General features: G+C 56.6%; 1 protein-coding gene across 3 annotated transcripts in view; it reads right to left on the reverse strand.

Annotated features, from left to right (window-relative positions):
- Positions 1-12,300, reverse strand: part of ZFYVE28 (zinc finger FYVE-type containing 28) — a 51,254-nt gene extending 38,954 nt beyond the window's left edge. For 2 of the 3 annotated variants that reach the window (XM_089911403.1, XM_089911402.1), the window contains exons 1-5: positions 12,163-12,300; positions 10,716-10,918; positions 9,482-9,571; positions 7,306-7,395; positions 1,023-1,124 (exon numbers count right to left, since the gene is read on the reverse strand). In XM_089911403.1, coding sequence (XP_089767529.1) covers positions 1,023-1,124; positions 7,306-7,395; positions 9,482-9,571; positions 10,716-10,918; positions 12,163-12,270 — 593 coding nt within the window. In that variant the 5' untranslated portion in view covers positions 12,271-12,300. The remainder of the gene's footprint in view (positions 1-1,022; positions 1,125-7,305; positions 7,396-9,481; positions 9,572-10,715; positions 10,919-12,162) is intronic. The other variant, XM_089911405.1, reaches the window with a different exon arrangement.
- Positions 12,301-25,589: the final 13,289 nt, after the last annotated feature.

Here is a 25,589-nt window from a genome sequence, read left to right on the forward strand (position 1 = left end):
GGGACCATGGTAGGAAAGACCTTGGCGTCTGAGGCCACGGGGCCAGGGAGGTGCTCAGAGGACATGTGGCCACAGCCCCCTGCTGTCCCATCCCCGCAGGAGCCGGGCCCTGTCAGCTCACAGAGGTCACCAGCAGTGAGGGCTCCACACAACTTGACGTGAGGTTTCTCAAGGGAAGGCTGAGGTCAGGGGTGCTGGCTGGAGGGCCAGATGCTGAAGGGCAAGGGAAGCCCTCAGGGCAGAGCTCGGTTACCCAGGCCAGATGTCACAAGCCCACTGGACAGCACAGATGGTGCCAGCGCCACCCAGGGATGGTCGGGGGGTGGGCAGGATGAGCCACAGCATGTGGGCACCCGCTGGTCACTCAAGAGAACTGAGCACTTCACCCCCTAAACTAGTCAAAGAACTAGTAACAGCCCCCAACCTGGACGCCAGCCCCAGCCAATGTGGAGGGCGTGGCCTAGCCCAGGGGGACGTCCTCCCCTCACAGGCTGCGTGGCCCTGCTCCGGCCCACACCACCCCTGTTTCAGGGCCTCGCCTGTAAGATAGGCCCCATCTGTCTCGCGGGGCCACGGAGACATTTCTGTGAGAAACCAGAAGAGGGCCTGGCTTCCAGGCCCTTAGCCAGGGCAGCCGCTGTCTTAGGACCGGACATCTGCGTAAAGGTCTTAACGCTACCGGCCAAGAACAAAGAACTTGTTCTGTGAGGGAGGAAGGGTGTGGGGTTAAAGGAGCTCCAAACAGTAGAAACCAGGAGCCGACGACCGAGACCAAGGTCCCAGCACCCCCGAGGTGGACAGAAGGTAAAGAATTAGCTCACACAGAAGTGTGAGGTTTACCACCCTCTAAAGCTCGGCAGGGACAAGCTACCCACCCTTGAGGTGTCCAGTAAAGGCAAAGCAAGACCAGCCTTGTCCAGAGAGGTCATTGCCAACCCCCAGGAGCAGTCACAGAAGGGAGGGGGCTCAGAGGCAAACACCGCCCTCCCCTCCCCTCTCTCACCCCCCCACACCCCGCCAACCTGATTTTCCGCAGCAACGTGTGGAAGGGCCGGAAGAGCTCGGACATGTCCTCTGCCTTGCGGTCCAGGTTCAGGGGTCCATCCGCATAGACCACGAGGCCACTGCATCCAAGACAGAAAGCCAGCCTGACGTCAAGTCCTGCAGCCGCGTGGCCAGCCCAGACCACACCCCGCACACGCTTCCCCTCTGCGATTGAATCATAAATAAGTTTAGAAAAAAGCAGTGAAAACTATGACCCAGATTTTATCCTCTTTCGAAGTTGATTAGCCTATGTCCGTTTGAGGGATCATAAAATAATGATAAAAATATGGCTGCACACCTCCCAGCCACAATCAGATAAATCAGCATCAAGGTTTGTTGCTAAAATCTGCCTCCTTGAAAATGGAAACACTGGGTTTGTGTTTAAATATGCCACAAATGCAGAGGTTGGTGAGAACTGGCCCTGGAACCATCTACTCCAAAAGGGAAACAGGAGTTGGAGGTGAAGCCCAGCCCAGCCCTCCACCAGCGTGGAGCCCTGACCCCAGGGCTGGCCCCTGGGGGTGTGGGTCCTGCGGAAGCATGGCGCAGACAGGGCGAGATTTTTCCAGACAGCGCCCCGCAGGCTGTCCTCCCAGCTCTCCCACCTCTCCCTAGTTCCGTCCACATGCCCCAGGTCCGGGGGCTGCCCGAGACTTTCCGACTCACACTGGCCACAGGCTCTCCCGGTTCCCGGCCCCGCCAGGCTGTGAATGTCGTGTCCCGGCCGCTGTCTCCAAAGCCCCCTTCCCCTCCTAGCACTCTGGCCTACGGTCAGGCACCCTTCAAGATGGGGGCAGCCTCCCGTCACCCCTCAGGCAGGATGGACCCTCCTGCTGGGCGTCCCCGTGCCCCGAGAGGACCCCCTTCACTGGACTGGGCCCCACGGCCCATCTGACTCTGCCCAGATGCCAGCTCCGGGCGCCCCGATTCCGCAGCAGGGGGTCCCGTGTTCACCTCCGTAGCCACAGCCCCACCCATCTCCAGACGCGCGACCATCATTCCAGACCTGTCTCTCGGAGAGAGCACCTATCCCTGAGGACCCTTCTCTGGATGCCTCCTGCACCTCTTGGGTGCCCAGGGACCGTCCACCCGTGAACACGGGCCTGTCCCCTCACGGCCCCATGGAGCATAGGTCGGCGCCTCGGGGGCTTGTCTGTGTAAATGAGGAGCCGCTGGCACGTCTCTGAGGACGAACAGGATCTTATTTCAGGCCTCAGGGTCTGGTCACCCATCCAGCTGGGAGCCCCCATTACTTCTGGAAAACACCCAGTTCAGTGAGAAAAACTGAAAAACGAAGTTGAACGAGGAGACTGTTTTCCCCTAAAAAAAAAGGTTGGTTTCATGGGCAAAAAGATTTCCTTTTTTTCTAAAAACAGGAAAAACATGGGCTGTGAGGCCCCCCCTGGGGCACACCTGGCCGTGACCAGCATGACCAGTGGCCTTCAGGCCCCGAGGAGAGGCCAGCTCGAGGGCCTGTGTCCTGAGCCAGCGGAGGGCAGAGGGCACGGCCGGGCCTCCATTCCTTCTGGGCTGCTTCACGGATCTTCCATGAGCTAACGGTCATGGTTCAATTAACCGTGTTTGAGGGACAATTTCCCAAGGCAGAGCCTTAACTTGGTGGGTAAATGCAGTGGTCTCAGTGCAAAGGCAGAGTGAAAACAGGCAGAAGAAAGGCAAGTTTGGGGAATCCTGGCCATCTCCTCTTTCAGAAAGCAGCGATGGGGGCAGGGAGGGACCCTGCCTCCCCTCCTGGGTCCTGGGGAGGCCTGGGCTGCCCCCCAGTGAGCAAGCAGGGTCCCTCCTGCCCAGCACGGCCTCCATGGAGCTGCGCGCCCCGGAAAAGAATCCATCCAGCAGGAGAGCGCTGTGCACAGACCCCTAAAGCCACCATGCCCACCCCCTCTGGTGGGAGACCGGGGGACCTAGGCCTCCCGCGGCTCTGTCCAGCGGTGCTCACACGCGCCGGAGCACCCAGGGTTCCCTCCCGCTCAGCAGCTCCGGGAAGTGACGCCAACTGCCAGGACAGGCAGAGAGGAGGTCGTGGGGCGGCCACGTTTCTGCGTCCCCATGACGGGGCACCCCTGCGGACAAGGGTGAGGCTGGTCTTCGTGTCCCAGGAGGAGCTCAGCAGACACCTGTTCAGTGTCCAGCTGGCCCAGGTGCTGATGCAACGGGCAGGGGTGGGAAGGGGAGATGCGGGGAACCAGGCCTGGAAACAAGCCATCAGACGGAGAGGTTCAGCCCCACAGGGCTGGTGACCCGGGCATCGCGCCCTCTCAGCCCACGTCCATGCAAGGCAGCCCCACAGTGGAGCCTGGCAGGCACGTGGCTGGGCCCGGGGGTGCCCCGGCATAATGCGGGGGACGGTGAGGGGTCGGCCCAGGTCCAGCTCGCGTGGGCCGGGGGAGCACGTCCGGCATGGAGGGAGGGCCCGCCCCACCCCCACTCTTTAGGTGTCTTTCACTTTCTTGGTAATGTCCTTTGATGCACAGATTTTAAATTTTGATAAAGTCCAATGTATTATTTTTAAAAATTTGTTGCTCATGCTTTTGGTGTCAAATCTAAGAATCCACCACCAAATCTCAGAAGACAAAGATTCACCTCCTCATATACACACTACTATATATAAAATAGATAACTCATAAGGACCTGCTGTAGAGCACAGGGAACTCTACTCCATACTCCGTAATGACCTATATGGGAAAAGAACCTAGAAAAGAGTGGATATATGTGTAACCGATTCACTTTGCTGTACACCTGAAACTAACACAGCATTGTAAATCAGCCATACTCCAATAAAAATTAAATTAAAAAGAAGAAAAAGAAGAAAAGAGAAAGATTCACCTGTGTGTTGGTCAGAGTTCTCCAGAGAAAGGTGACCGACACACATGCGCGCGTGCACGTGCTCACACACACACACGGTTGCACGACGTGAATGTACTTAATGCCATTGTGCACATTCAGAAAGGGTTAAAATGGTCCGTTTTATGTCATGCATATTTTATCACAATAAAAAAGTAACATTTATTGCTTTGATTTCTGTTACAAAACTTATACCTATCATGTTCAGAAATTTAGTAGAGACACACTGGTGATGATTTTTGTACCTGGTACACTAGGAATTCTTCCCTGACATTTGGGATTCATCCTTAATGTTGTTTTAATAGCTAGAGTATCATTTTTAATCAATCCCTTAATTCCGGGTCTATACCCCCCCCGTCAAATTTTTATGATTAAAACTTCAGTGAAAAACTTTACAAATTCATATTTGTGCCCTGTCAGATCAGCACGACAAAATTCTGCGAAAATTCACTGCGCTACCACCTGCCGGGCACTAAGGACACGTGAGTGAGTGCAGGTGAGCGCCCCTGCCCCGTGACACGCATAGGCCCATGGGGGAGACACAAGTCACCCAAATCCTATTTACACGAAATATCCCGAACAGGCAAATCTACAGAGAGATGGGATTACAGGGGTGGAGGTGATGGCTGAGGGGTAAGTGGTATCTTTTCAGTGATGACGATGCCCTGAAATTAGTGGTGACGGTTGCACAACTCTGCAAATTGACTAAAAACCACTGAATCGTACACTTCAAACGGGTGAGTCATATGGTATGTGAATTTTATCTCAATAACATGGCTTAAAAGTAATCTCCTGGGAGGAAACATGGGAACACCCTGTGCAGGAAGTGGTGCGCACCAAGGAAGGGAGTGGGCGGCAGGTGAGGCGGGGAGAGAAGGTTGGAGGGGACCCTGAGATTGCGGAGGGCCGGGCAGGGGGCATTGTCCACACTCGCCTTTGCTCCCATGGGCTGGAGCCACGGGAAGGCCCGAGCCCTCGGCTGCCAAGAAGCAGGTGGGCCAGGGGACTGGACGGGAACCTTCGCTGGCCCGGGAGAAGAGATCCACCCCAGACGGTCCCTGCACCAAACCCCCAACCGCACCCCAGCATCCAGAATACTCCATGGCAACTGCTTGCCTTGTGTACGTGTGCGCCTCCCTCACGGTCATCCCCAGATATATGGGGACAAGCACAGGGCCGGCATGCAGTAGGTGCTTAATACATGCTCACAGGTGAATCCAGGAAGGAGTGAGTCCTGGGCCCCAAGCTGGGCAGCAGTGGCCTCTGTGTACAACGAGGAATTGAGAGAGGGAGCCGGGTGGCTGCACTGTGGGTCCCAGAGGGACCCTGTGAGCGTCCCTGAAGGGGGCGGCTGGCTCCAGGACCAGCTGCTTACAAGCCAGTTCTCCCCACTCCTTCTGGTTAAGCCTGGCGCTCCTCAGATCCTCAGACCCACAGCCTGGCTGCGAGGTTGGAGACCTGCTTCTGATGGGGGGCTGGGGGCTCTAGGGGCCCTGAGGGCTTCTCAGTGGCTGCCGTGAAGCCCCCAGGCTCTGGGCTCCTGCCCCGCCTCCACTTCAACTTCAGACCCAGCCTCTCCTCGCTGCGACTCAGAGCCTCCCCTCATGACCTCAGAGGCCCCGCGGCTCCGCTTCCAGGCCTCCCTCCAGCCTAAGCTGGAGAGGACCCCACGCGAGACCTCCAGGAGGTGCCCGACAGGAAAAAGGCCCTGCCCAGGGCACTCCCGAGACAAGGACCCAGACAAGTTCAGGTGTCAGAATGTGGCCTGAGGTCAGCAGAGAGGGCCCAATGACCCCACTCAGGGAGAAGTGGCCTTGGAAGGCCAGCTCGGTGAGCATGGTGAGGCTGGACAGCACCACCCTGCACACCCTAGCCTTGGGCCGCCGGCACCGGGGAGCCGCAAGGAGCCGAGCACACACCACAGACTCGAGCGTGGAAACCCAGAAACGTGTTTCTGTTCAACGTCCTTGCTTTTATCTTAAGACGGGCGTGCTGTCTAAGAGTCTCTGGCCCTCCCCCGAGATTTAGAACAGGTTCCCTCTAAGACAGTGGAAACTGACGGGAGGTTCTGGAAAGGTTCTGGTTCCTCCCAAGACCACTACAGAGACCTCCCAGAGGGAAGGCAGCTCTGGAGCACAGTGAGGCCAGGAAGAGCGAGGTGGGGGCCAGGCCGGTCCCCAAGCCCAAGGCAAGACTCAAGTGTTGGGAGCTGACCCTGCACACTGGAGGCGGCCGCTCAGGCTTCCCCGAGTGCTGGGCACTGGCAGCCCCACCCCGCCTGCCCACCTCCCCGGGCCCTCCTCGCCAAGTCCGCTCTGCGCTTCATGGCACGTCAGGCTCCCCGCCACGACACCTCCACAGTCCTGGGCAGTGGAAGCCGCTTCTGGCCCGGCCCAGGGTCGTCTGCCCGGCCTGCTCCCCACCCCTCCCGCACGCGGCACATGACTCGTCCAGCTCCCTGCGGTCCAGGGACGCCCCTCTGTCCCAGAGGCTGGCCCATCCTGCAGCGCTGCCACCGCCCCACGGACCTGCCGTAGGAGGTGCTCACCCGCAGTGAGTTCTCCCCAGGGCCTGTGCCTCTGTGTCCCCCGCACGCTCCCCAGGCCAGTCCACTGACATCCACACCTACAACCGGCTCCCTGCCTAGCTGCACCCCAGCTGCCCCCCGGGCGCCCGTGCCCACCCGCCCCACGCTCCCTCACCTGGCGGGAGGGAAGGCGGTCTGTGTCTGGGAGTCCGGGTGCGGCTGAGCAGAGTGGACCAAGCCCAGAACAGCTGGGCTCTGACCTTGGCTCTGAGAGGCTCCGCAAGGCTCAGCACGTGACCGAGTACTTCCTGTCAAGCGTGCTTCACGACTGACCCCACGTGCTGCCGTGACACCTTTGAGGCCACAGACCCCAGAGGCCTAACCCAGCGCTCCCCTGCTCTCAGCAGCCATGCTCCCACCCCATCGCAAGGCCGGCTGCCGCCCACCTGCCCCTCACCCAACAGGCTCCACCTCCCTGCCAGCCCATGAATCCTCCAAACACGCCCACCACATCCTCCGGGGGGGACCAGGGGCACCTCGCCTCTCGTCCCTTCAAAGCCGCTCCCACAGCCCCTGATGGGGCCCCTGTGCCTGAGCGTGGGGGCCTCTTCCCAGGGCTGGGAGTGCACGTGGCTGTCATGCTCACCCGTCCTGCACCATCTAGGCTGGCTGAGTGGGAGGCACTCGGGACACCTGGTTCCTTGTCTGCTGGGACAAGGGCAGGACCACCTGGCAGCTGCTCTGGGGTGGCTGAGCAGCCCCCTTCGGGGTACAAGTACCACTTACCACCACCCAGAGGGGCCTGGCACCACGGACCTGACGATCCTGCCAGGTTTCTGAGAAACGACGGTCCCAGGCAGGGGAACACTCACCACACGATGGCCAACCTGGGGATGGTGAACATGAGGGCTGGCTCGTAGTCATCAATCATGTCCTGGGTCAGGTACCCGAAGTCCAGGGCCCTGGCAGGGGAGGGAGAGAGTGAGCAGGGGCGACCCACGGCCAGACAGGGGAGGGCAAGGCAGCCGTGCAACCCTCACCCACGTCGGCGCTTGGCGGCCAGCTGCTGGACGAGCCCCGCTCTGCAAGTTCCGGCGCAGGGGGCTGACGCTTGGCCTGCCCCATCTTCCCACTTCCCGACCCCACTGCTGACGGAGGAAGCAGGGGTGAGTGAGGGGTGCTCGCCGAGGGGAGCTAGTGAGGACAGCTGTGCTCTCAGGCACCCAAAGCGGAAGGATAAACGTGGAGCAGAAACACTGCTCCGAACCATTTCACACTGCCAAGAAACCCGAATTGCTCTCCTGGATTTCTTCTCTCTTGCAGGTATACGAAACGCTTTCTCTACGTGCGTGAGCAAGCGCTGCTGGCGTCGTCATGTTCTAAATAAAGGGTATTTCCTGTCATCTTATTCTTGAGTGACTTGAAATATCTCTCAGCGTATAACAGTGAATAATTCGTCTTTAAAATTAACAAACTGACGATGTGATATTAGACACCTTCAAAACTTACCTACTACTAAAGTGCAAGTCACATATAAGGAACATTCTGGATTAAATCTTAGTCCCAAAGTCTATTCAGAAAATCTGACTTCAAATCTGACCCCACACACCCCATACAAGCCACGATGAGAATAGTGATGATTCACCTCCAAAACCCAGCTCAGCAAAGGTTCCATCCTGGCCTGTAGGGAAGAAGAGTGGACGAAAGGAAAGCAGGAGGTGGGGAGTGAGGGCCACCGGGTGTCTCCCAGAACCAAGATGAGGAGAGGAAGAGGTGAGGAGATGGGGAGGTGAGGAGGTGAGGAGAAGAGGAGGGGAGGTGAGGAGGTGAGGAGAAGAGGAGTGGAGGTGAGGAGGTATGCAGGTGATGAGGTGAGGTGGAGGGAGGAGAAAGGAGGGGAGAAGGTGAGGAAGTGATGAGGTGAGGGAGGTGAGGAGAGGAAGGTGAGGGAGGTGAGGGAGGTGAGGGAGGTGAGGAGAGGGAGGTGAGGGAGGTGAGGGAGGTGAGGAGGTGAGGGAGGTGAGGTGAGGGAGGGGAGGGAGGTGAAGGAGGTGAGGGGGTGAGGGAGGTGAGGAGGTGAGGGAGGTGAGGGAGATGAGGTGAGGGAGGGGAGGGAGGTGAAGGAGATGAGGAGGTGAGGGAGGTGAGGAGTTGAGGTGAGGGAGGTGAGGGAGGTGAGGAGGTGAGGAAGGTGAGGAGGTGAGGAGATGATGGAGGTGAGGGAGGTGAGGAGGTGATGGAGGTGAGGGAGGTGAGGAGGCAAGGGAGGTGAGGAGGTGAGGGAGGTGAGGAGGTGAGGGAGGTGAGGGAGGTGAGGAGGTGAGGGAGGTGAGGGATGTGAGGGAGGTGAGGAAGTGAGGATGTGACGGAGGTGAGGGAGGTGAGGAGGTGAGGGAGGTGTGGGAGGTGAGGAGGTGAGGGAGGTGAGGTGGTGAGGGAGGTGAGGTAGGTGAGGTGAGGATGTGATGGAGGTGTGGGAGGTGAGGAGGTGAGGGTGGTGAGGGAGGTGAGGAGGTGAGGAGGTGAGGGTGGTGAGGAAGTGAGGGAGGTGAGGGAGGTGAGGAGGTGAGGGAGGTGAGGGATGTGAGGGAGGTGAGGAAGTGAGGATGTGACGGAGGTGAGGGAGGTGAGGAGGTGAGGGAGGTGTGGGAGGTGAGGAGGTGAGGGAGGTGAGGTGGTGAGGGAGGTGAGGTAGGTGAGGTGAGGATGTGATGGAGGTGTGGGAGGTGAGGAGGTGAGGGTGGTGAGGGAGGTGAGGAGGTGAGGAGGTGAGGGTGGTGAGGGAGGTGAGGGAAGTGAGGAGGTGAGGAGGGTGAGGGAGGTGAGGAAGTGAGGGAGGTGAGGGAGGTGAGGAGGTGAGCATGGAGCCCTTCTCAACCATGTCAGCTCCACCTGCAGGGTCTGGGCCCAGAGAAAGGGGACACTGGGGCTGAGGAACAGTCGTGTGTGTGGAGGCCCTGTGGCACATGCACATGGTGCCCCTGTCCCGGTGCAGCCCTCACCCAGGCCCGGGGCAGCAGGAGCCCCGCCATTCCCAGGTGGCCTCACCTCTCCACCGTCTCACAGAACAGCACGATGACCTCCTGCTGCACGTAGTACTCCCGCGGGGACTTCACGGGCACCATGGCCGACACGTAGCTGCAAACAAAGAGAAGGGAGTGAGGGCCATCTGGTATCTCCCGGAACCAAGGGTGTCTTAACTGACAACCAAATGAGGTCCCTCCAACTGGAGCCCGGCTGCATCTCAGCAGCTTCATAAACACCGCCCCCCCCCCCCCAGCATCACCGTTTATATTTTGAGCCAAAGCTCCTCCCAGGGTCAGGCCTCAAGCAGCACCTCCTTGGGTCCCACAGCCCTGCCCACCCCGGAACCGCCACTGCCCACTGCCCCGACTGTCCCCAGCCTCGAGGTAGTGACTGACCCTGTGCAGGGCGGGCGGACAACCCCTGGGCCCCCACGCAGGGCAGGGCCGGGGGCTCCACCCACTCTCCAGGTGAGAACATTTTTCTGTCACTATTTTTTCTTGTTACGAAAGCTCAGTTGGAAAGATGTGGAGCAGACAGAGCCGGCCAAAACTATTAAGCTCATTTGTGGCGCCCACTCCCTAGAGAACCGGCTGGAATGCCTGACTTCATTCTGGGGCCCACAAGGCACAGGACGGACAGTTTTCATTAACCGGGCCACCGTGGACGGGCTCTGGGGTCCTGCTTCTCATCTACCTCCAGCGTCTCTGTGTCTGTGGACGCCGCGCAGGCCCCTCCCCGCAGTCCCGGGTCCTCCACAGCCCGTCCTGTGAGGGCCCCAGGGACCACGCCATGTCCTTTGCCGTGGGCGGGCGGGAACGCCCCAGGGAGCTAGTGGGGGTGCGAAGGGCAGACCCGCTGAGCTGGAGAGGCGCCCCCCTCACCCCACGGAGCTGGGGGCCCCAGCAGGCCCCCGAGCGGCCTCCACTTCCTCCTGGCTCCTGCCGCGTCCCACGTCCGGGCACAGAGACGTGCTGGGGGCGGGGCGTTGTGCTGACCGTGACCTTCACCCGCAGGACCACCAGCAGCAGAGGTGCTGGGCGGGACCCGGCGTCCCTTGCGTCCCTGGGTCGCCTCTGCCCGCCTCCGCCCCTCCCCGTACGCCGTGCTCCCGCCCCCCCCTCCCCCCCCCCGCGCGACGGCCCGGAACCAGCCCGCGCCTCCCTCCGCGGAGTTTTCCTGCTGCAGACGCAGAGCCGGCGGAGCTGCCCGCCCCCAGCCCTCCCCACGGGGCAAAGGGTTAGGGTTCCTCGGTCACCTCAGCTCGAACTCGGCGAACAGCACGTCGAAGTGCCTCAGCGCCTCCCGCATCTTCTCCGTGTAGGTGTTGAGGTCCCGCAGCGCCTGGTCGCGGAGGGCGCCGCGCACGTCCTCCAGGCTGCGGGTCAGCTCCTTGGCCAGCGGCCGCATGGCCATGCTCTCCAGCTCGCGGTTCATGATGATGGAGCCAGCTGCCAGGCACTGCGGGCGGCAGAGGGCGTCAGGGAGGCCCCACCCGCGTGTCCTCGGCGCCCGGAGCGTGCGGGCTTCCGGAACCCACGACAGCGGGCGCTGAGAAAGGCCCCCCCAACGGCGCCCGAGAAGACTGTACAGCCAGAGGTGGGACCGGAGGGCAGAGCAACGGTGGGGCTGGGGCGCCTCATCCCGGAGACGCCTCCCAGGCCTCCCTTCCGGGAGCCCCTCCCTCATATTCCTGCCCCCCCACCCCCCGCCTCCGCTCTGGGGCGCCTGCTCCCTCCTGGTTTCTCTTAGATGCAGAGCCATCACGGCGGTGAGAACAAGTGCCCTCGGGTTTGGGGGCTCCATGCAGGGGCCTCCGGGCCATGTGACTCCTGTCCCCTCCCCACCCGGCCCACAGACGCCAGGTTCCGGCCGTACTCCAGGTCCACCGCACCGGGACTGACCGCGGCTCCCCAGGAAATCCAGGTGTTCTAGGAAGCAGACGCCTCGTGTCCGTAAAGGCTCCCTGCATCACCGCATGGCTTGCACAGCTGCCCCTGCCCCTGGGACCCGCTTTGCAGAGCTGAGCACTGAGGCTGGGGGGAGAGACGGCCTACCCAGGGCCCCAGCAGGGACGCCCAACCAGGTGCGGCTCAGAGGAGCCGGGTGGAGTGGGCTGAAAGGGGGGAGCCGGTGGGCACGAGGGCCCGGCAGCGTGTGGGAGGGGGGCATTCCAGGAGTCCTGCAGAGCTGAGGCAGGGAGGACGGGGCAGCGCACACCCCTAGGGTCCCGAGAGCAAGGCCAAGGGGTCGTCTGGGTGTCCCACGGGTCACCACTGGCTGGGGTGAGGCTGGTCCTGCCTCCCTGGGCGGGCACCTCCCTCCCGTGCCTCAGGCTCCTCCTCAGGAGGTGAAGACCAAGATGGGAGGGGCCCTGTGCGTGGCGGCTGGAGTGTGGGCCAGGGCGCAGTTGCCCCGCCCCGCAAGAAGAAACAGTCCTGCGGGTGCAGGACGGGCAGTGCTGTTCCGAATACCAGCATTATTGTAATAAGAACCGCTTTTAGGCCCTACGTGTCTGGGGGCCTGAGAACCTCATAGAAATCACATGTGAGGCCTCGTGTCTATATCTGCTTGTGTATAGTTTCCAGGGAGCATGTTCTCGCCTCCCCACCACCCTACAGGCTCAGCACCATCTGTAACCCTTGGAGGGGGAGACGCCGGGCCCTGCAGCACCGTGACCCTGGACCCCGGCGGCCACCCGCTACCTCGGCGCCAAACCAGAGCTGGCCGGCCAGGTTGTCGTGCCGGATCTCCTCGGGGAACTTGACACAGAAATCCCGTGGGGCGCGGTCCTGGGGGATGCACACATCCATGATCTGGTTAATGATGTTTAACACGTTGTCCTGAAACAGAAACAGGAAGTGCGCTCAGACGCAGCTCCAGCTGGCGGCTGACACGACTGCTTGGAAAGTCGGAGAAGCAAGCCCAGTGCAGGTTAGGGTGACGAGGTGATGTGGTAGCACACGTGGGCCTGCTCTGCAACTGCTACAAGGAGCTCAAACTTTCCAGAAGTATCCAGAGTGAAGAGCACACCCTTCCCCACGTCCAGGTGTCTAGAGCACCCGCCACGAGGGCTGAGGGCGCGTCCCACGTCAGTCACCAAGTTCATGGTGCATCGCCCTTTGTGACGGCTGTACCTTTCCCTGCGGACCTGTGCACCTGGGCTCCCTGCAGCCTCAGCCACGATGACCGCCCCGAGCATCTCTCTGAACTCCTGTACACAAATTTCTTAGGAGAGAGCTGGAGGAATGGAAATGCTAGGTGGACAGACACACAAAAAGTGGATTTTCACCACCCACTTGCTGTGCTGCTTTGATTAACATATAAGCCTGTGTCACCCTGGGCATGATCGCGACACAGGCAAGACCTGCTGTCGGGACAGACATCACTAGGAGACCACGTGTAAGACTGGTCTTCTCAAACCTGTTTTACTGCATCTTAAATTACATCCCATTCTTTTCTCAAAATTGTCCTGTTCTTTAAACGTCCATCATCCATTCAGTAGAATTGTAAGAATGTTGAAAGTTTAGTTTGTTTCTTTAATTTGTTAAAGGTAAGATTAATACCCATTCATCCCAGAGAAACTGGAAACATGGGAAAGTGGAGGGGCAGGGAATGTCCTTGGGACAGTGACTGCAGGTGGCACGCTTCCGGTTCTTGTCCCCGTGGGCTGCTTCCCATCAGCAGCACGGTTGGGATCATCTGTGGACATAATTTTGTACTCTGCTGCTGTCATTTACTGTTGGGACCTGTTATTATCACTTTCCACAAATCCAGCTTGTGACGGGGAGCCACGTAAGATTCCAGCACACGGACCATCCTTTTAACTCCCTGCTTCCTCTTCTGCTGGACATTTACGTCATTTCTAATTTACCGTGAGTAACGCGATCACCACTGCGGTGCCTGACACTGAATTTTGGGTTAGTCCCTCAGAATCCACTCATCCCTAGAAGTAGCATTACAAAGTCAAAGAGTGTGAAGTGCATTTATAGGCCCTAATTACATTCCACCAAGTTGCTTTCCAAAAAAAGACAGCACACCCTCACCCTCAGCAATTTCATATCTCAACAGTCCTCCTCTCCACCCTCTGAGGCTTGAGTTTCATTTTTCTTAGGCAGTAGATGTGAGCGGGAAGCATGACTTTCTAATGCAAACAACTGATGCACTAAACTCTGAAGGAAATTCTGCACCATAAGGAAATCGCACAAAACATAAAAATAAATCCAACCAACATCAAGTGGTCCTATTGTCAGCTCTGTTTAAAAGGTTTTCTGGGTGGGCAGGTCTCTTTCTCACGATTCAACGAAGCAATGAACAAATAGTGGCAAAAATAACAGCAAGGGCTCAGAAAACGTCAGCTGGTATTGAGAGCCAGGAATCTTAGCCCAGCAAGGTGGCAGGGCTTACCCAAAGTTGTGTGGCCTTTTAGTGGCAGTGCTCCCACCCTGCCCAGCCCCAGGATGGCAGCTGCCTGAGGGCGAGGGCTTTTTCCCTGCACTGATGGGTCCCCAGTGATAGAGCAGTGCTGAACACACAGTGTCCCTCAACGACGTTTACTGGGGCGTCTGATTCCACCCAAGGTGGGGCAACATGCATGAAATTTACTTCTTCAAACAACAATAATGGAAGCAAATGAGACAGCGGTTGTCCAGACACTGGACGTCAGGCAGTAAGTGATCCCAGAGAGAAGAGAAACAAATGAGGTGGGAGCTATGACTGCCCAGCTCACTGCCTGGAGGGAATTTTCAGGTCGTGGCACAGACAGAAGGTACCCACGTGGGACCCAGCAAACTCCCTAGTTGAAGAGACAGAGCTGAGAGCCCGGGGAGACCAAGGCAGCCAGAATCCAGAGGACAGAGTAGCAGACGTAAGTGAGCTGCCCAGGGAGACAGCCTCTGGGGAGGCCCCTGAGTATTCAGCTGGGCACAGGCCCGAAGAGTAGAGAAGTTCACGGTTCACAGGGCATTGGGTAGATACCGAAAGTGTCTTGCCTCAGTAGCAGACTATTCTTAGCCCCAGACTAAACACAGCTCTGATCCTGCCTAACACCTTAAAGAAACAGGATGCAAAAGGATCAAACCATTTCTAAGTAACCAAACTGTATCACAGAACAAAGCTCAAAAAAGTTTATGGAAAAAAATATTCAGCTCTCAGCAAGGTAAAATTCCCAAGGTCAGGCATCCAATTCAAAAATTGCCAGGCTTGGGCTTCCCTGGTGGCACGTGGTTAAGAATCCGCCTGCCAATGCAGGGGACACGGGTTCGAGCCCTGGTCCGGGAAGATCCCATGGGCTTAGAGCAACTAAGCCCATGCACCACAACTACTGAGCCTGTGCTCTAGAGCCCACAAGCCACAACGAATGAAGCCTGTGCACTGCAACTACTGAAGCCCGCGCTCCTAGAGCCCGTGCTCCGCAACAAAGAGAAGCCACCACAATGAGAAGCCTGCGCACCACAACGAAGAGTAGCCCCTGCTCTCTGCAACTAGAGAAAGCCCGTGTGCAGCAACAAAGACCCAACGCAGCCAAAAATAAATAATTTTTAAAAAATTATTTAAAAAATTACCAGGCTTGCAAAGAATTAAGAAAATATGACACATGATGAAAAGAAAAAGCAACCCATCGAAACCAACCCAGACCTGACAGAGGTGATAGAACAGGGGATGAAGGTAGCTGTCATAACTGACTTGTGTGTGTTCAGAAAGTTACGTAGAATCAATGAAGAAACAAAAAGGTCTCAAACTGATCCAGAGACAAAACTTACAGTATCTGAGGTGAAAACAAAAATACACTGGATGGGATTAACCTCAGATTAGACAGGTCAGAAAAAAAGAACAATAAACTTGGAGACATAGCAATTGAAACTTCCCAAATTTATCAGAGAGAAAATACCAATAATAATAAATGAAGAGACCATCAGTGAGTTCTAGGACAACCTCAATATGTCAAAATATGTATAATTCAAGACCCAAGAGGAGGAGAACTGAAACAAAAAAATATGTGAAGGAATAGTGACTAATTTTTTCCCCAAATTTAATGACAACTATAAACTCACAGATCCAAGAAGTTCAATGAACCCTAAGCACAGGAAACACAAAGAAAGCGATACAAAGTCACAGCATAATCAAATGGATGAAAACTAATAAAAAGAGAATCTCACAAGTAGCAAGAGAAAAAATTGTACATACAAGGAACAAAGGTAAGATGACATTAGCGTTCTCACAATGCAAGTGAGAAGAGTGGAAGAACATCTTTCAAGTATTGAGGGGAAAATGATAACTTAGGATTCTAAACACAGCAAAAATAGCTTTCCAAGTTGATGGCAAGATAAGAATTCATGACCAGCAGACTTGCACTACAAAAAATGCTAAAGAAAGTCTTTCATGCAAAAGGGAAAAGACACCAGATGGAAATTGAGATCTTCACGAAGGAACAGAGAGACCAGAAAGGGCGACCGCACGGGAAAAATGCAAGAGCCTTTATTATTGTTTAATTTTCTTTACAAAACATTTGACTGTTTAAACAAAAACACTGACAATATAGTGTGAGTCTAAACACATGTAAGACGAACACGTATGACATAAAGACATAAGACTACTTTCAAAGAGTTCGATACCACCTCACACATACAGTAGGAACCTTACAGGGGCTGATCCCATCTGTCCCTCCCTGTTGCTGTGGGTGATGGGGCGGACAGTAATAAAAATAGTTAATAACATCTAAATGTAATTTACCATATCAACAAACTAAGAGGAAAGGAAAACACACGATAACCTCAACAGACACGGAGCATTTGAAAAAAATCCAACATCCATCCATTCCTGATAAAACTCTCAGCAAGCTATGAATAGATGGCAACTTCCTCAGCCTGAAAAAGAGCATCTATGAAAACCCTACGATAGCTAACATCACACTGAATGGTGAAAAACTCAATGCTTTTCCCAAAATTGATCTATAGATTAAATGTGATCCCAATCAAAAACTCAGGCTTTTTTTGTAGACATCTACAAGCTGTTTTTAAGTTTCATAGGGAAATGCAAAGAACCTAGAATAGCCACAACAACTTTGAAATAGAAGAACAAAGTTGGAGATCTGATGCCCTCTGATTTTACAACTTACTTTAAACCTACCATAATTATGACAGTGTGATACTGGCCTTAAGACAGATCAGCGGAACGGACTAGAGGACCCAGAAATAGACCCACACAGATATGGACAAATGATTTTCAACAAAGGTGCAAGAACAATTTAGTACAAAAAGGACAGCCTTTTCAGTGAGAAAGTATGGTCTTTCAACAAATGATGCTGGAACAATTGAAAATTCATTTGCAAAGAAAAATATGAATGTTGGTTGAAAGCTCACACCATATACTCAAGTTAGGTCAACATGGATGAGAGACCTAAATATAAAACCTCACAACTACTGAAGCCCGTGTGGCTAGAGCCCGTGCTCCGCAACAAGAGAAGCCACCACAGTGAGAAGCCCGCGCACCACGAGGAAGAGTAGCCACTGCTTGCCGCAACTAGAGAAAGGCCGCGCGCAGCAACAGACCCAACGCAGCCAAATAAATAAATAAATAAAAAACCTTTCTTTCTTTCTGAAAGAAAATGAGAGAATTTGATGACCTTGGGTTAGACCAAGATTTCTTAGATATGACACCAAAAGGATGATCTATATAAGGAAAAAATAGGTAAATTGGGCTGCATCAAAATTTGAAACTTAGGCTCTTCGCAAAACTGCTAGGAGAATGACAAGATAATCCACAGACTGGGAGAAGATGTTCGCAAGTCATCGTCTGATAAGGGATTTAGTGTCCTCACGTGGTGGTCCCTCTGTGCCTGTCTGTGTCCTACCTGCCTCTTCTTGTAAGGACATCACTCAGATTGGATCAGGGCCCACCCCAGTGACCTCATTCTACCTTAATCAGCTCTTTGAGGGCTCCACGTCCAAATGCAGTCACACCTGAGGCGCTATGAGTTAGGGCTTCAACACATGAATTGGGGGAGGGGTGGGGACACACTTCAGTGCATAACAACAGCCCAGAATGCATTTCATCCTACTGCACCATCAGCATGATTCCTTAAATCCTTTATGATTTTCTGAAGCAAGAAGGAAAACGAAAACCCGTGCAAACGTCATCAGAAACCACCTGCATACTCATGTGTGCCCTAGCCCACAATTTTCCTGAAGAAAGTTCAGTTTACGCAAAGGCGCATTACTTAGATTCCTTCTAACTGGGATGAGAGTCAGCCCAGAGAGGCTGAACCGCAATGCACCTGCCTCACCCTCCACAGTGCCACATGGGGGAAGCTGCGGTTCACTGGGCCTCTGCTGCGTGCCTGGTCAGGCTGGAGACTTAGCTAGAAGACCCCATTTCGGGTCAGAAGGTTCAAAACACCACACCCAGCATGGCACCAGCCTGTCTGGCTGACCCCAGACAGAAGGTATGACCTGAGCGGCACTGAGACCAACGTGAGGACCCGCAGGGGCCCCCGGAAAGCAGAGCCGGGCCAGGCTGGCGTTGCCATGCGTACTCTGCACAGATGCCCCCTGCTCAGCTGAGGGTCCACCTGGTCTGATGGGACCTGGGAGGCCTGAGGTGCCCCCGACAGGGGGCTGAGCCACTACCCAGGGCCGAGAAATTCATGACCTCTGGGTACTTGGCAGGGGCGTCCACATCCTCTAGAACTGACTCACAGGTGCTGGGAACTTCAGGGGATGGGGGACCAGCTAAATCTGGAGTTGGGTGACCTCCCCAGGGCAACCGTGCTCTAAAATCAAGGCCAGCAAGTGACCCGGCAGAGTGGGCTGCAGCCAGCCGCCTCCGTCAGACCTGCACGTTATCTCGGTTCTCGTGCTGTGATCACACACATCACCCCGTGCTCTTGGCCTTTGTCGAAGCCCCTCCCTGACCGCAACGGCCTGCCAAATGCCCACCTCCCCTGCGCCTGCCTGGCTCCCTCCTATGACATCATCCACCCTCTGCCCAGGGGCATCTCTGCAAGTGAGTGCTGTTGAATGAAGGAATGAATGAACAAATGAACTGACAGCATCGTGAAGGTCAATGAAAATTAGAAATGGCAAAATGCCTGTTTCGGGGAGTTCCCTGGTGGTCTAGTAGTTAGGATTCCGGGCTTTCACTGCCATGACCCTGATTCAATCCCTGGTTGGGGAACTGAGATCCCACAAGCTGATCGGCACAGCCAAAAAAAAAAAAAGTACCTGTTTCAAGAGAGATGTTAGAAATAAAAGTGACTTTCCAACCTAAATAGCTGAGCTTTGTAGAAATTCACTGTAGTGCGAAACCCTGACAAAACAAGGAGCTCCAGTAACTGGCCAGTGAAACAAATGTGACAGTGACAAGCCTTTATGAAGTTACGGTACACACGGGGAGGCTCACTTCGGCGCCTCTTCTGAGTCCGTTTTCCTGGGGCGGGCAGCTGAGTACAGAGCCAGCACCCAGGATGCCTCAGCCATAACTTTCAGCCACGCGTTTGTGGGGAGAGGGGTCCTCCCAGCGGGCCTGGCTGCTGCCCTCTGCGAGGCCTGCGTGCGAGGCTGGCCCTGGGCTGGCGTCCGGGAGCTGGGGTGTTGGGATGGGGGGCTCCCTGGGCCTCCCCTGCTGTGTCTGTGCTGACACCCTTCCCCCCTCCCCGGGGCTGGAGTTCGGTGTGTGCCCGGCAGAGGGGCCTGCGGAGCCTGCGGGCCCGCAATGAGAGCCCCGGTTCTGCGTCTCTGACGAGCTTCCCTGGGGACAGCGTGTCGCTGGGGGGTGGAGCGCGGCCCGCGTCACTCCACAGGACGGGGTTCTGGAAGCTAGCGCCTGTTTCCTCTGGACCTCGCCCCCAGGCCCTCTCCCTTCGGTGGTTCTGCTTCACAGCCCTTCACTGTGATGGATCAGAGCCTTGAGTATACGTGAGCCCTGCGTGTCCTCCTGCTGGAAGCCCAGCGTGGCTTTGGGGACCCCGACACAGGGGTCTTCAGACAGCAGTGAGAAGTGAAAGACGCTTGTGTCGCTATGTGAGCGTGAACTACTTTGGCTGATTTTTATGATTCGTTTCTCGACCTTTTTAAAGCGGCCTCACACGCATCCACTCCCAGGGCCGTCCCCCCTCTCTGATTTTCCCTGCCGAGGCTCTGCAAGGCACAAGCCGAGTTTCACCCCACTCGGTCACTCTGTGTAACATGCAGTTACAATAGCCAGTGAGCGGGCATAAGTGGCCTTGGGAGTAAACACAGCCCCCTGCAGGGAGCCCCACCCTGTGGTGGGGGGAGGGGGCAGAGAGAGGCCTCCTCGCTGCCAGCGGTGGGCGAGCTGAGGGCACAGGAAGGACATCCTCCGGTGGGGAAGCAGGGCATCGACAGACCAGCCAGTCGGGAGACCCTCCTGTCCCCTTGGTCCCTGGACCCTCCTGAGAGATGTGAATGGGATGGGGTGTACTCTCCCCGCCCCCTCAAGGATTCTGTAAGAACCCTTGATGCTTGAAACACACGATGGGACATTTGCTTCCCCAGACCCACCCCTGTGATCTAGGACGCACAGCCCTCACCTCCCCGGTGGAGAGACTCAGACTGCTGGGCTGAATACACCGAGAAGGTTCTGGAACTTGATGACCGACCCAGACGGTCACTTGACAAAACTTGCTTCATCCACGTGCTCTCGTGCTGGTGAAGCCTCCCGGGCTCAGGGAACCGAGAGGAATTCCCAGCATGGTGTCCAGGACCAGCTGAACCCTACAGCAGGAGGTCGCCACCCTGCCAGCTCTGCGGCGGCCCCGCGGGCCGTCGTCCCCTTCCTCGTGCCGGCTCCTCGTCCTCCCACGTTCCTCTCCGAGGGTGTCCCGCGAACCCGCCCCTTCCAACCTGCTCTTGTCCCCGGGATGTCCCCCCGGCCCCACTCCGGTCTGGTTTCCCTCCCTGAGACGCTCCCCTGGCCCGCGCCCTCCTTCCCCTCCGTCCCGCCGCTCACCTGGCAGGAGCGGAACTGGCTGACGAGCAGCGTGCAGCGCTGGGGGTCCTTCCGCCCGTCCAGACTGTCCAGCTCAGCGGCCACCTGGCTCAGCTCCTCGTCCGCGTGGTAGAACTGCGCCAGCAGCTGCGGGTCCGACCGCTGCGGGGAGAGAGGGGATGAGCGCCGCCCGGGGGGGCGCGGCCTTGTCCCCACCGTGGGCGGGGCCCGTCACCCCGCCGGCTCCCCTGAGGCCCCGGGGGCGGGGAGAAGGACCCCAGACGAGGGCTGGGGAGGGCCGGGGCGCGGGACGGTGGAATCAGCGCTCAGAAAGGAGTTTTAGTCCTAAACTAAACTGAAGTGATGAAGGCGGCCGCTGAAGGAAGGGCGCGGGCCGCTCCCCAGCCTCCTCCCAGCGCTCAGCCCAGTTTCCACGACCCAGGAGGTGCGGGGTTTTGTGGCGGGAAACGCTTCTCTCAGAGGCTCACCTCCCACGAAAGGCACGGGGCGTTCTTCTGATTCTGGGTCTTCAGGCGTAACCCCACCCTTGGAGCGAAGGCCCAGCTCCGTGCGCCTCCGCCCGTCCTGCCGGCCACGTGACCGCCCAGGTCTGTCCCCAGCTCCAGCCCCGCCGGCCACGTGCTGGCCTGTCCACACGCTCACGCCCACCCCAGGCCTCCGCGCTGTGCTCCCTCCAGCCGAGGTGCCAAGGGCTGTCCCCTTGGATCTGAGTCTCCAGGATTAGGACAAGCCCACGGGAAGGGTGGTAAGGCCCTCAAACATGTTTTTATAAAAGGTGCCCTTCAGGATGGGACAGAGAAAGACAGAAGAGAAGGAAAGACACCCAATCAACCCTCGGTTCCCTCCTTCTTCTACCTAAGAATCAGCACATGGCTGTCTTTACACCCTACATTTTGTTGAACATAAGGTAACTTATTTTTGTAATTTCTTTCAGCTCACTGCTCGATGGAGCCCGTGTTCCCCCCCCTCCCCCTATGTGGCCCATCCCAGGGTGGTTCTTTCCTCCGCTCAGGGGACTTGGTCATTCATCAGTGCCTGACTCTGGGTCACTCGGGATGGTGGCCCAAACCCCTTGGGTGGTGAGTAAGCCCCTCAGGCAGGCTGAGCCGACCTCGGGCAGGGGGGAGGGGGGCTTCAGTGATTGGCCCAGGAGACGGACATGTGACCCAGGCAGGGCCAATGGGAGACCTCCCTGGGACTTTTCCACAGGAGAGCGGCGGGGATTCACCGATCCGTGCACACACCCAGCAAAGGCACCTGCGCGCCCACTGCCAAGGATGCAGGGCTGGGGACACGGCCAGGAATGGGGCAGGTCCAGACCCTGGCCCCCGCCATGGGCTCAGCTGACTTATGCCCAGGAGGGCCACCAGTGACCCCTCTGTGATGAGACAGGAACCAGGTTGGGGTCAGGGGCTGGCAGTACATTTTTGCCCCTTTCCTGTTGTGCTGACCGGAAGGAAAGACGGAAGGAGAGGGTCTGGGAGGTGGGGAGCCGGCTGGCTCTCTGAATGGTGCCCTCACCCACTGTCCCTGCCACCCTGAGTCAAGCTCCCCCCACCCCGACCCACATCCCTCCATTAAGGCCCATTTGGACCCATTTCCCACCCTGAAGCCTCCTCTTAGTTTCAGAAGCTGGGAGGAGGGAGAGACACCCTTGCCCTCTGACCCCCCAACCAGGGTTCAATCTCGTGTCTTCAGGGCCTAGCAGACACCTACATGGGAGAGAAGACAAAAGGGAGCAGTGGGGCTTGTGGAGAACTGGAAAGGGCCTGCCTGCCCGGGGAGAGGCCAGGGAAGAAAACAACAGCACCCAGTCCTGGAGGACCCCAGCCAACCCCCACAAGCCTTGCGTGGGCTAAACGTCTCCGTGACCACGAACAGCCTCCCACTCTCCCTGCGAAGGGCACGGGGTGGGCGTGGTGGAATCTGCCACCTTGGAATTGATGCACAGAGACAAACCCTTTGGGCTCACCTTGCTTTGTTTTCAGTAAATCAAAGACCTTAAGAGCACACCTACGAATGTGTTGACCATTAGCAAAAAGAGAGCTGAGCGAGCACACACACACACAGCAGAAACTAGAGAATAAAAAAAAAAAAATTTTAACCTAACAATTATCTTTATTTTGTTGAGACACAAAAGATCTGTGCGATTTTTATTTTTTTTTTTTTGATTTTTAAATTTTAAGTGATATTCTGAGACAGCTTTCCAGCCCCCTCAGGACTGGCATTTCCAAAGAAGAATCAAAAGTTCCCTGTGTCTCCCGGGGATGCCGAGGAGCAGCAGGAGAATCTTAACCGAGTGCGGCCGCCATACTCACCCGGACACCCCAGACGCTAGGGAGACAGAACCTCCGGGCAGAAGTCCAGGAAATGAATGAACACAACTTACAAAACTCAATCTGTGCTGATTAACAGAATCCAAAAGAAAATTTTGGTGCTACATTTCCATTTCTAAGTATGCAAAGAATGAAGCAAACACAGCAGTCTCCAGCCGGCTCATCACTCAGGACTAAATCGGTCCAGCAGGGCAGGGTCACCCTCAGGCCAGCTCGAAGGCCTGCCGACTGGAGGAAGGTAAAGATTCGGAACAGGAACTCTCTCTCTTTGGTTTGAATCAGGAAGCCTCGTTCAACAACATTTAAAATCAAATTATAAATTAGACTTTTATTTATTTATTTTTTATTTATTTATTTATTTGGCAGCACCAGGTCTTAGTTGCGGCATGCAGGGTCTTCGTGGCGGTGTGCGGGCTCTTAGTTGCGGCATGTGGGATCTAGTTCCCTGACCAGGGATCAAACCTGGGCCCCCTGCACTGGGAGCGCAGAGTCTTAACCACTGGACCACCAGGGAAGCCCCTAAATTAGACTTTTAAATGTCCCTAAGTAAAATGTCCACAGCAAAGAAAATCAATTGATATAAATACGAAGAAGTACTCACCCAATTTTGAAATAAAAACTATAAGAGAATAAAATAGAGCCCAGTAGGAATGTCTTTTTTTGGCACACGATGTCAATATTTTCTCAAAATAAATTCATAGCAATGACAGATTTCAGTGTTACAGGACAAAAATAAGTTAATGAAGGTAGCATTTAGCTTAGGAGGCTAGGAGAGTAGTGAACAAGCAGCCCCAAAGACGCCTCAAACACCCAAAAACACAGCAGTGCTGAATCAGTCCAAAGTGCAAAAGCTGACTAATTCAGAACTAATTTTGTAAAGCTGATGAAATTATCCATTCATTCAAACACCTGTTCTGCGATGCAGGATGGGGATGCAGATGTGGGATACAGGATGCAGGTGGGTGTGAGCTCAGGCCCCGCCCTCAGGAGCCCGTCCGAGCCAGGCATGTGACAATGCTGGAGGGACCCAGCCTTTGTGAGGCTGGCCAGCTGGGCTGCGGCAGAATGTGGCATGAACCACGAGTGTCCCTAGCCCGGTGCGGAGCACTGCTTGTGCCTCAGCGGGTACCACCCAGACCCCTCTGTGAGGTGGCCCAGTGTTGACCCAGATGAAGAAGACTAATGGCCAAGGTCACATCAGTGGACACGGCAGGGCTGGCAGCCAGCCCAGGTCTCACTCTAAGGATACTCAGGAGCCCATGTGGGAGAGAGGAGGAGGTAAGAGTGACCAGGGCAGGATCCCTCTCACGCCTCTTGCTTCCCAAATAGGAAGTAAACACTGCAGCGGAAGAACCTTAGAAGGATGCCTTGTCGCTGCAGGGCAGCAGCGCAGTCGCAGCCAAGCTCCAGGAAGGGAACAAGAAGAGAAGGCAGATGGTGGGACAGGTGGGCAGGACAGATGGCAGGACAGGCAGCACGGCCAGGTCAGAAAGGACCAGCCCCCTCACACCCGCCTCGCAAGCTCAGCAATGGAGTGCAGCCCCGGTTGCGCAGAGCCCCAGCCCCCTGCCCCGCCAGCAGCCCCCCAGCAGCTGTCCCAGGACACGACCTGGGCTCCGAACGCTGGTTCCCGAGACGTACTACCCCACGGGACCCCCACCACCCTGACACTCAGCAGAAAAGAGCCCTGCGGATCTCGCTGGACCCCCAGGTGGGCCTTTCAGCTGGACAGAGCGCAGGGAGCTCAGGCGTGAGGGCTGGGTGCCTAAGAGCCCAGCCCAGGCCCTGGGCCTTGCTTGGAACAGTTTTCCAGTAAAGCCTCGGACTCCCCACTCAACACCCAAATCCAAGAGCATCGCAGAGAAACCAGCGAAAAGCCTCAAGTCACACACACTCTGAACCTGGCTGCTCCCCGTGCTGTGCATCCGACCACCCGCTGATCCTCAGGCCCTGGGCACGGGAGAAGCTGACCAGGCCACACTGGACTGCCAAGGAAACCCACTGACCACTGGTCACCAGGGCTGGGACCTCTCACTTCCTCCAAACACTCACCCAGACCCTCCTGCGACTCTCCACCACGCTTCTGTCCCCTCTGAGTTCTGCAGTGCCCGGCTGGCCATGACCCATATCCCCAAGGTCGGCCTTGTCCACAGGAGTGCATCGGTACACCAGCGCTGACCTGGCGGCACCACCAGCCACCATCAGCGGATCTGGCGCCCCAGATAGGCACACGCTCCTGTAGTCACATGGTGGCAGCCCTGCCATCTGGCCCGTGGATGGCTGGTGGCTGGTGACTCCTGCCCCACCCCCACTCAACTGCCCCCTCCCCACTCCAGGCTTCTCCACCAGGGCTCCCACTGGGTGCCCCTCCGGCCCCTGCTCTCTCTCAGGACTCGGGTACCTGCCCTCCCTGTGGCCTTCAGGCCTAGGTACGGGACTGACCAGAAGCACATCACCATGCCCGTGGTTCGCTCAGTCTGCCCAGCACCCCCCATCAGGGAGCCCCTGGGGCAGCCAGCTGCTTCCTACCGAGACTAGAGGGGGGCCCATCCCTGGTGGTTGTAGGAATGGGTGGGCAGGGTTTGGGTGCAGTTTAATCACAAAGATAACCACCCAGCGCTGAATGTGTGTCATCTAACTCCCCTAATCCAACAATTTACAGAAGGAAAAACTCAGGCTCAGAGAGCGAGATGCACAAATCCACCCAGTATCCCATACCCAGTAAGCAGTCTCACCTGTCACTTGGCCCCCCGACAGAGGAAGGCCTTTTCCCGTGACTCAGTTTCCCTACTGGCTCCTGCTGGGTGATGGGGACAAGAGAGCACAGA

Source organism: Delphinapterus leucas, chromosome 5 (assembly GCF_059928025.1).
Source record: "Delphinapterus leucas isolate spDelLeu-1000000601 "Yukka" chromosome 5, BTC_Dleu_Yukka2, whole genome shotgun sequence".
Lineage (NCBI taxonomy): Eukaryota > Metazoa > Chordata > Mammalia > Artiodactyla > Monodontidae > Delphinapterus > Delphinapterus leucas.